At 50.7% G+C, this 10976-nt stretch overlaps 1 protein-coding gene across 1 annotated transcript; it reads right to left on the reverse strand.

Moving 5' to 3' along the window:
- Window positions 1-1060: 1060 nt before the first annotated feature.
- Window positions 1061-8191, reverse strand: RHOU (ras homolog family member U). Its single transcript, XM_040060019.1, has 3 exons — window positions 7867-8191; window positions 7040-7098; window positions 1061-4009 (listed from the first exon to the last, which is right to left on the reverse strand). Exons 1-3 carry the CDS (start codon window positions 8189-8191, stop codon window positions 3554-3556), a joined length of 840 nt encoding a protein of 279 aa, XP_039915953.1. The 3' UTR covers window positions 1061-3553.
- Window positions 8192-10976: the final 2785 nt, after the last annotated feature.

Consider the following 10976-nt stretch of genomic DNA (forward strand, 5'->3'; position numbering starts at 1 on the left):
GCCAGCACACCCCGACTCCACTCCCTGCAGCACAGAACCCCACGGAGGCGATTCTCCAAAGGCACCAGCAAGGGCAGTGGTGACTGAACCAGGAAGGAGCCTGCTGGCAAGCTGGGCACTCAGGCAGGGCAGCCGTGCTGCAGGCACATCCAGGTGAACCAGCCTCCCAGCAGGGCACTTAACAAAGAGGAGAAGCCAAGGCTTTAGTCCAGTGAGGAACCAACCGCGAGAAAGAGGAACTGTGCATTGATCTCCATCCTCTACTTTGTGCAGGTTGTGTGCATTCCCATGGGTGAAAGTGCCTTGGCCTTACAATCCAAGAGACAGGTGGCATGGGAGGGCAACCCGGTATGCCACCCCCAGCATGCCTGCTCCCCTCAGCTCCCAGAAAAACAAACACAATGGGGACAGTTTACCAACCTTGGCTGGTCCAGAGCAAAGCTCCTTCTCTGAAGCAGTTTTGGAGCAGGACACCGGATCTGTGGGAATGCCTGGAAGGTGTAGATGCTGCTCCCCACTTGGCTAATACAATGGCACCGAAGGGTGGAAGTCTTCTGTGCCACAGCCATCCAGCTTGTGGTCACGAACAACCTCGAACCTCACTCACCTTGGCCCTGGCATGAGGAACAGGACTCAGAAAGGAGTGGTAAGACCTATGGTGCCAAAAAGCAACAGGATGTGCTCTCCCAAAAATGCCCTCTGGCTCCCCCAGGACACGTGTGGCCCAATATGCAGCAAGCAAAACACCCCAGTTGTGCTGTGCTCCCTGCCGCACACCCCACTTTCAGGGCCAGGCACAGTGAGCCTATCCATGCCCCACAGGGCCACAGCAAGATGTTGCTGTGCTGGCAGGGAGACAGAAAGCTGGCCATTGTACCCTTCCCACCCAGCCCAGCCCCCTGGGGATGGGACAGTGTGGGGAAAAGGCAGTATTTTCTACGCAGAGGCCTTTTGCTGGGGCAATGGGAGCACAGTCCCAGTATTTTGCTGGGTATTGGCACAGTGCACGACCAAGGGACTGCCCTCCAGCCTCCTCAAGCAGGCAGAAGAGGCAGACACATACACAGGTCAGAATTTATTTCCAAATACATCATTTATATCATTCTCACATGAAATATTTCTTTTGGAATATAGCCTACACTTAGAAAACAGAAGAGAGGTTTTTTTATAAGGCACATCAGATTATAGACTACATAGAGACATCTCCCGCTCATTTACGCTCATAAAATACTGGTAATTTTAAAAGTAAGATTTCTAAAACCTAGACCCTGTGTAGCCCCATGTAGAGCAGTATCCATAGTTATTAGACCTCAGTTTACACACACCTAATAAAGGGCTATAACAAGTTGTATATAAATCACATCTTCAGAAACAGTCACAGCTGGCTACATTCAAAAGTAATGCTACTCCAGACTATGAAACAGGCTGCTTAGAAAGTATAACCTACTGCTTCCAGTTCAGCATGATACCAAGCAGTATGATCTTGAAGAGGAAATTTTATTTTTTTTAATGGAAGCTGCTCAGATTCAAGCCTGTCTCTTTCTCAAACCCACATTTTTGAGTGACCGACACTGTTTTTTACAGAGAAGTAAAGCGCCCAGGAGAAATCTAGCTCTGTTTTTCTCCAAGAAGTTGGCCTGACTGCATATCTGAAATCCTGTCAATGCATTTGAGTAAGAAATATAAAGGCTCAGATGTTAACTTCAGGACCAGTAAACAGTTGCAACCAAGTCAAATGCATCCAGTTTCTGTGCTATGGAAACTGTTTTTCCAGGCTCTTCCAGTGCAGAAGCCAACATATTTCTATTGAATTAGGCCCTACGTAAAGACTTCCATCCCATTTTCAAGTTCACAGTGATGGAACATTACCCATTCTGCACTCATTCTTCTGTAGAGAAGGAAAAAATACTTTCTGTGGAGCCTATGCCAACAGCCCAGAATCCATTTACATAGTGTAATTTTCCTTAATGGGCCAGGAGGTAAACTGTGGTCAGCTTTATCAACTCAAATGGCCTCCATAGTTCCTTATATCAGACGTTGATTCATTTCTGATGAAAAAGGGTTCTGGCCTTCTGTCACTACAATTTAGTTTAAGAATAAGGAAAAGGTCACTTCAAGGCTAGGGTCAAAGGAAAAAAAAAAAATATATATATATAATTTCATCTTGAACTATCTAGGGGAAGGAAAAAAAGTAATTGCGGCCATACAAAGGCACACAGACAGTACAAACTAAAGGTCCTCTGCAGAACAGGTTTAAATATTTGGGTCTCTCAAACTCACTAGAACTGCAATTAGGCTTAGAGTTCAGCAGGAACCAGATTCAGTCAGAGAACAGGTCACACTCAGCTCTATGTTGAACCCTCAGCTACATTTTAGGCACATTTCAATCTGTTGGACTGATCTGGGAAAAAAAAAAAAGACTTTACATTTTGGGGATGGCCTCAGAAAATTTCACAACTATGAGCTTGGACAAGATTCAACCACAAGTGACCGTTGCCTTTAGAAGGGAAACATTAACTTGGTTGGAAACAGCATCACGAAGAGGATGCAGCAGCCTCAGTTTCTAGAGTCCAGTTTGTTTTAAATATCAATCTGCCTGATTTGTTATTTGTTTAGCAGCCTTAAAAGGTAAAGTGGGGCATCTTGAAATTCTTGGCTGTAGACTTAAAACCAGATGCAGTTTATATGGTGCTGCACAGGTATTTGTTACATCGCTTAGAAAAAAAAATTAAAAAACCAAAACAACAGTATTTACATTCCTTTGAGCTGAAATAGATGAACTGTCATCATGTCTGCAAGAACACAGAGGAAATCGCCACTGCTCGAGGTAGCGAGTTAAAGCTTGGTCATGTTCTCGGGCTTCCACTCAGCTTCCTGGGAAAGGCAGGGGAAGGAGGACAGAAAGGACTTTCTGAATGTCATGAGGTGACAAATGAGATGTCAGCTCCATAAGGGATTAGGTTCCCTCACCACAAGCTGAAGGTATATTCATGACCTTTTTAACCATGGCATTTGCGTATAGATTACACCTCTTGCATACCCTTTTAAAAGCGATCCCTAAGAGCATTGGCTCGGGAAGACACAAAGAGAGCAGGAGTGGGGTTTTAAAGCTACAAATGTCAGTCAGGAGGCACAGTGTTATTTTTCCCTTTGATCGTCCACGTACAGAGCTCCACATTTCCACCGTTGCTTGTGCGTTCCTCCTGCAAAGCCCCGGCAGTGAAGGCCTCTGTTGTGCTCCTCCCCATCACATACACCTTACAACAGAAGTTCTTGATTCCTTTGGACAAATCCTTCTACGCTCACAGACACATGGTGTTTTTTTCCTTAATGAGAAGTTCTGGTCACATAACCGGGTGCCAGACCTGATATATAGCAATTATTTAACTAAGAATCCTTCTGCAACCCTCGGAAGGGCAACCGAGTTATCCGGTAGCAACATATACACATACATACAGATCTACACTATACACTCAAGACGACACAATTTGAGATTCCAGCTAATATAGCCTCTGTTGATTTCCTCAGAGCAGCACTCAGGTCCTTGCAACCCCTATACAAAACAGCAGTATTTTTTCCACCAGGATTTGGAGAGGTTTTTCATCTTGTCTGGAGTCCTACATTTGGATTTCTTTGGTTGCTGCTGGGTATCCGAGTACTGAATACCAGCCACGATGGCTGCGTCAAAGACCTCCTTGAGGTTTTTCTGAGTCAAAGCGGAGCACTCGATGTAGGACGCAGCTTTTATTTCCTCAGCGCAGAGCTTTGCAGCCTCCTCCGAGACTGGCTTTTCTTTGCACTTGTCCAGCTCGATGAGGACTTTGACATCCTCCCGGAGGTCTGACTGCGTCCCAACCAGGATAATGGGCGCCTTGGGGCAGTGGCAGCGGATTTCGGGCACCCACTTCTCGCTCACGTTCTGGAAGGACGAAGGGCTCACCACGCTGAAGCACAGCAGGAAGATGTCCGTGTTGGTGTAGCACAGAGGCCTGAGCTTGTCGAATTCATCCTGCACAGAACAAAACTGTGTTAGCATTCCACAGAAAGAGTGGCTCTAGCCTGCCCTGAGCCTTGGTGAAGCTGAGGATCGCCTGCCACTGCCATCTTGACAGGCACCCCAAAATGAGCACCCAGACCACTCAGCAAGGTGTGATACAAGCAGAAGCCACCTGTACCCAGCCTGAGGTCTTGTGGCTGCCAGCCAGCACGCACCCTGCCACCGCTGGGCACACAGGACAAAAGCGGTGGCATCCCCGCGTACCGGAGATTTTCCAAACTAATGCTGCAGGTTATTTCAAGTGCTTAAATATTCCCTTTGCTCTTCTTACACAGACCCTCTGCCCTACTTCAGCAAAGAAGCAAAGCTGCAGGAAGCAGGTTACGGCACACAAAGCCACAAACTGAAGAGGGAGAGAGCACTTTCTCCAGGCCCACCTCTTGTAGGGTGAGTCAGGGAGCAGCTCTGAGGAGGAGCACCTCAAAGGAACCTCAAAGCTGTTCTGCCTACAGACTCGGGCAAGGGTGAAACAGATAAGCAGCAGCACGTGTACCTTTCTGGGTACCTTTCCTGGAGTCGGCTCTTAAACTGGTAACTACTTAGCAACATCCTACAGGATATGGGAATAATTTCCCTGCCATTGTGCCCAGGGATTTAAATCTGATGGGAGCAATAATGACTTAAAATGTGCAGGCTTAACATGCCAATGGCATAGAGTAAGAGCTTTACCTTTCCCTCCCACCCATGCCACATCAAACAAACTGCACAAGGGCCTCCCAGCACTACCCTTCTGGTTTTTTGTTGTTTTTTTTTTTTCTTTTAATGCAAACTCCTGCAAAGCAAGGCCCTTTTTCAGCTACAGGACAGGGCCACAAGGAAGTCAAACACCTCATGGTAACAAAAGTGTGCTGATCCTCAGGGAGGAATGCACCTAGAAGCAAGGTTTCCTCCAGGCAGGCTGCTTTTATGCTGACAGCAGGATAAGAAGCAGGGTAACACTAGCAGCCTGAACAGGCAGGATTTGCCTCATCGGCAGTGGCATTTTAATTAAAATGGACCACGTTCTCAAATGCTCGGAACTGAAAATGCACAGAGACATGAAGCTGAATACAGTCTCAGGACACTGATTAACATGCAACTTGCAGTTTATTTTTGAGATGTGAAATTTTGCTTTAAAGCCTCTGGAGGCCTAGGATATGCAGCTTAAAGCCCCCTGGAACCTTCAGAAATCTTGTTTTGCTCAAATGAATTTTTTTCAGCAGCATCTCTGAGACAGGCATTTATAAAACACCAGTCAAGAAAGTAAGATTCATTAGCTCTCTTGATTCTCAGATTAAGCCTCAGAGGAAATCAGGCTCTCACTGCTCAACTCAAGAAAATCCCCACATTTACTGAGAGATGCTACTCTGAACAACAGGGCTGTTTGCAGAAAGGCACCTTGCCATGTAATTGCCTCTCCCTGCTACATGAGAAACCTAAAAGGGTTCGATTCAATGGGTTTGGAAGCAAACCTCAGATCTGAAGGGTTTTTATTAAGATGAAATAATTCCCTTTATATTCTAAGTACACTCCTGCCATTTCAATGGTAGGTACATGGCCTTCAGGGACTCTACAACTCTTTGGGCTAGTGATGCTGAAATAGAATTTCTAGCTGCCTGGAATGCTTTTCTTAGCTGCAGATTTCAGCAGCCATCTCCCACCAGCAGTTTTATCAGAGTATCCAACCAGGAATTTTTCACTCAAGACAATTTCTGTCAGTTTAGATAACCCCTTCATTTTAAAGGCAGTAACTTTACCCATTCCAGCTGCACTTGAGCAGCTAGAGCAAACAACCATCAAGGGCAGGGAAGGCAAGGGGGGACAGGGCCTGTTCACCCCTCCTGCAGCTTGCAGCTGCATTTCCACAGGCACTGCATGTCCACAGGCTGTCACCCGATGGCAATTTCACCTGCCATGCTCTGCAAATGAACGTGCACAATCAAGACTGCTGCAGTACTACCCCATCTCTTCACTAGGACACAAAATCATGGGACAGTTCTGCTGTTTGACTTCATGTCACTACCTGCAGAGGGCTGTTTGTAGGATGTTAGCTCTGGTTTGCAGGGCACACTGTTGTCTACTGCTGCATAGTCCTTAAAGCCCCGTTCCTAAGTAGGGCATCCAGTTACTACTCATCTAAATAGGTTTGTATGTTAAGGCCACTGAGATTTTTCAGCATGGTTTTGGTGAAGGCATAGACCTAGATCCACAAAGCTGCACAGGACCCCAACCCCCACTGCCTTCAAATGCAGCGAGGTAGCAAAATATTTTCAGCTACTTTTGGTTATCCAGCCTTGACCCCTGGCAAGCAGCGTTGCACACTGCTCAGGGTGGTACAAGCCTGGGTCCTCCAGAAAATCTGAGGCGGTAATACACAGGCTCTTTTTATGTATCAGGCAAATTAGGAGATGAGAGGCATCAGCCACTCTCATCTCTTCAGGCTGTAGATTACACAAAACCTCAGCTTTGCGGTGGCAGCACTCCTAAATGGGTGGGAATGGCAACTATGAAGACTCCACAGACAACACCCAATAGTACTTTTTTCTCCCTCCAGCTTCTGTCCTTTCAAAAGCACCGTCTCTATCTCCGGACACCTACAGCTGTGGTTGCTCTGCATGTGTACATGCCAAACACCATATTTCTTAAACCCGCAGTAATTTAGCAAAAATAAAGATGGTGACAAGCACTCAAAGAGTAAACCAGGTGGCCGTTGAATCCCCAACATGTTCAGCCTTTCTAGTCAGGCTAAACAGAGCTGCAGCCTGAGCCAGCAGAGCAGCAGCCTGTGCCCAGCCCCTATAAGGAGGCACAGTACATCCCCCACCCTTCAACAGACAGGCAAAGCAGTGAGTTAAGCAGCAGTGAAAATGACAGCAGATAATAACGTGATCAAACACTGGTAATACTTTCAAATCCATGAAGTCACTGCAGGACTACTTTGCGCAACAGCAGTAACTTCTCCCCTCCCGCTGTCATTTAAATCAAGTAAGTGGCTCCACTGACCTGACCAGCTGTGTCACAGAGCTGAAGTCTCACCGGCTTGCCATCGACAGACACAACAGCTTTTGGAGAGAAAGGAGGGGGGGGAAACAACGGTGAATTCAACTTTACGTGTTTTCCGTTAAAGAAAAAAAAATTAAAAGGAAGATTTACCATCCTTCAGCTCTTATAGCCTTTTCTTCAATTATTTTAGATTTAACAACTTTGCAGGGAGTCCGTCACCAACACATGGACGCACAGAAGCCCTTCAGGGCTTTCCGATTCATTTTACTACAAGAGATGAGTTAGGCAGTGACGGCACAAGTCCTCCGCAGGCAGCGCTGAGAGCGAGCCCAGCAGTCTGGGATATTCCTCTGCTAGAGAGGTTTAGATTTATTTTGTCGTACACATTCAGCACGCCCGGGATACGAAAAGCCCCCGCTGAACCGCAGAGAAACCCCTGGACTACTCTCTTTGTAAGGGCGAGACAAGGAGAGTATTAAACCAGCCCTTTAGGCGCTTCCGATGTCCCTGAGAGCGCTAAGCTTTTCACCGGAGGATTCCCAATTAAAGCCCGGCCGCGGCCGGGCACGACACCCGCTGCCAGCCTGGCTCCGTGACACCGGAGACCGGCCGGTGCTGCTGGCTGCGATGGCAGCCTGACCAGCTCGGTCCTGCTTAGTAGAGTCCTGCTGCTCATAAATACATAATGAAATCGCCGAACCTGGACATCGCGCCCCCTCCGCGCAGCCCAGCCCAGCCACGGCCCCGGGAGCGGGACGGGCGGGACGCGCCGCTCCCCAGGACGGCAGAACCCCCTCCCGGTGCCGGCGGCCGCCCCGGTCACTTACCGGAGAAGTTGTCGAAGGCGGTGGGGATGTACTCGGTGGGGTACCCGTTCGTGGTGTAGCTCACCACCAGGCTGGTCTTCCCCACCGCGCCGTCCCCCACCAGAACGCACTTGATGCTGCGCCGCGGCTCGGACCCCGCTCCGGCCCCGGCTCCGGCCGCGGCCCCGGACCCCGCCGCCCGGCAGCGGCCACCCAGCGCCGCTCCCAGCGCCGCCGCCGCCCGCCCGCTGCGCACCCTGCGCGGGGGCACGGGCGGCACCTCGCAGCCGCCCGGCGGCACCGGCTTGCTGATGTATCCCGCCTCGCCCTCCTGCTGCGGCGGCATCCGCGCGGCCACGCAGAGCCCCGCGGCCCGGGGGGCGGCGCGCTGCCCGGGGCCGCCGGTCGAGGGACGGCGGGGCGCGGAGGCGGCGGGCGAGCGGTGCGGGGCCCCGGCGGGCCGGCAGGAGCGGCGCGACCGCCGCGAAGCCAGCCCCGGCGCCGCTGGCGGTTCCCGGGCGCGGGCGGTGGCGGCGGCTCCCGGCGGCTCCCGGCGGCTCCCGGCGGCTCTGCTACCGCCGCGCCCCGCGCGCCAGAGTCCCGGCCGCCGGCCCCGCGCCGCCGCGTGACATAGCCGGCGCGGGGAGGAGCCGGCGCCGCGCGGCCCGGCACCGCCGCCAGGCGGCGCCGCAGCGCCCCGCCCCGCACGCACCGACGGCCGCGGGCGGGCAGAGGGGGCGGGCCCCGCCGCGAGGACGCGCCGCTCATTGGCCCGCTCGCCGCACCGCGGGGCGCCATTGGCTGGGTTCGGCGGAGGGGGCGGTGCCGCCCGGCCCGTCGGCGCTCGCGCCCGCCCCTGCCCGCGGAGCCGCCGTGAGGGCCCGTCCCGTGCGGGCGGGGCGGCGCTCGCAGCGTTTGGGGGGAAGCGCGGCGGGCTTAGCGGGACAGGAGAGCCCTGAAGCTTCGACAGGTGCTCTCGGCATGTGTGCCGTGGAAGCCGCTGAGAGAGCTCCCACCTGCGCGCTTGGGGAGGGGTAAACCGGGCCGTGTGCCGTGGGAAAGGGGGCACCTCAGTTTTAGCGTCTTTGCAATGAGTTGGCCGTGGAAGGTTTTGCAGTAAAACACTGAAAATAAAAGGCTGATGAATAGCCTGGCTCTGTTCTCAGTTGGAGACGTTATTAATGCATTTCTTATGGGAATGTTAAAAGCATCATACAAATATGAATCACACCGCCTGGAGAATCCGGGATGTCTCATTTGACAGGCAGCAAGTGTGTATATCTGAACTTACCCAAATCAGTGGTGATAAGTCTATGGCAGAGTTGAGATTTTGGTTTACCATTTTTAGCAGCACTGAGTTGCCAGTGAGTCCTGAAGTGGTGTTTCCCACTTCCCTCAGTGAAGTGTAAACCCGTGTGATGCAGCACATGCTACAGCTGCCCATCGTGCCCCATCTGTATTTCCCATGGTCACTGCTTCCCAATCCTTTAAACAATGCAGCGGTGTGGCCTGACCACCAAAGGCCCTGCAGAGGCTTGTGTCTCATGGAAAAAAGCACTCTGTACAGCTTGATATTTTCGTGAGTGCTCTGGCCTCTCTGGGAAGAGTCACTGTGGCTCTCCACAGGGCCATGGCTCTTTTGCACACAGACATTGTGGACATTCCAAAGCAGGGCCAAAGCCAAGGTTCTCCCTGCCCTGGCTGAAAGCAGCTGCAAGCTGGATATGCTGTGTGTGTAATTGAAGGTATAGGGAAGAAACATCTCCCTGGAGCCCCATGCCAGCTCAGCAGCACCCACTCCCTGCAAGGAGCACAGCCAGGCAGGGATGGAGCACAGCAACCAGCAGAGCATAGGGGCTCCGTGTGACACTCAGGCTCAAGGCCATTGACTCTACTGTGGGACACCCCAGTCCTGCAGAATTACCTTCCCTTAAATGGACCAAGCTGCTGTTGTCACATATGCCATTAGCCCCAGAAAGAGCCATCACAGGGCACCTGGCTACAACCAAGAAATGGTTTCCCATTAGGTGCTTTCATACATTTATCCCTCTGTGATGAAGCCTGTGAGAGATCACCCGGGCAGCTGAGCTCTGCCAAGGAAGAAGGACTGGAGTGGGAGCCTGCCTGCACTCACACTTACACTAAAGTAACAGAAATGGCTTAATTTGTACCTTTGGTTATTTCGGTACAAGTCCTTGTGGACAAGCTGAAGTTAGAACAAAAGCATTCTATTTTAATTTAGTGTAATTATAGCCTGTCTACTCAGAAAAGCTGAATTGCTTTAACAATACTACCGCGGCTAATTCCCTGGAGTATGGATGCAGTTGTGCCAGGATAATGCTAATTTGGCTTATTCTTGCCGGGAAAGGGAAAAACATTATGTGTGCATTGCAGGCTCACTTTGCAAACAGCTGCAGCTGTTTGAAAGGTTACCTCCGTGGCAGCTTGTTGCCACACTTGTTTTGGGGTTTGCTTCCTCCATAGCAGAGCTTTACAGCAAGCGTGTTCCTGGCTGCAAAATCACAGTGTTTAATTCAGTATTAGGTGCCTTCGGCCCATGAGGTGTTCTGTGGAAAGGCTTAAGTTTACTGTGTGCCTGCTGTGCTGTAATGTGAGGGAGCTCAGAGCTATCTGTGGTGTGGTAACATCTTGGATGGCAATGGTGTTTCAACAGTATAAGCTCGGTATTGGAGTGATGCAGGTGACAAATCACACCCCTGATCAAAGTCAGGTATCAGCCCCAAATCAGTACCAAAAATTGCCATAGCTTCTCCTTTTCCTTGAAGTGAGACAAAAGGGAAATGGATTTATTGCGCAGAGGTTTGTGTCCCTTGTTCTGAATTGAAAACAAGTTGCTTTTCAGTGAAACTCTGAAGGTAGTCACGGTCTGCATAAAACAAGGAATGTTTTCAGTAATTTCTGGTGAACTGCATGGTGTATGGAGTCTGGATACTGTTACTTCTGGTGCATTTCCTCCCTACTGCTCTGTGCAGGGGGCAGAGCCACATTTGCAGCCCAGTGTCTCATTTTTATTCTGCATGGTTCCCGGCGTATGCCTAGCTGCATTTGTCACATTTGTCACAGCAGCTAAAGGAAGCCAGATTCTATATGCAGTTGTCTCAAAACCTCTC

The sequence above is a fragment of the Hirundo rustica genome, chromosome 3, assembly GCF_015227805.2.
Source record: "Hirundo rustica isolate bHirRus1 chromosome 3, bHirRus1.pri.v3, whole genome shotgun sequence".
In the NCBI taxonomy this organism is placed as follows: Eukaryota; Metazoa; Chordata; class Aves; order Passeriformes; family Hirundinidae; genus Hirundo; species Hirundo rustica.

What these genes read in the sequence shown, in the direction of transcription:
- RHOU (XM_040060019.1), bottom strand. Translation starts at nt 8,191, where the DNA reads ATGCCGCCGCAGCAGGAGGGCGAGGCGGGATACATCAGCAAGCCGGTG. An exon ending in CGCCTTCGACAACTTCTCCG is followed by an intron (nt 7,099 to 7,866) that starts GTAAGTGACCGG and finishes TCTCTCCAAAAG; the next exon opens with CTGTTGTGTCTGTCGATGGC. An exon ending in TCTGTGACACAGCTGGTCAG is followed by an intron (nt 4,010 to 7,039) that starts GTCAGTGGAGCC and finishes TGTTCTGTGCAG; the next exon opens with GATGAATTCGACAAGCTCAG.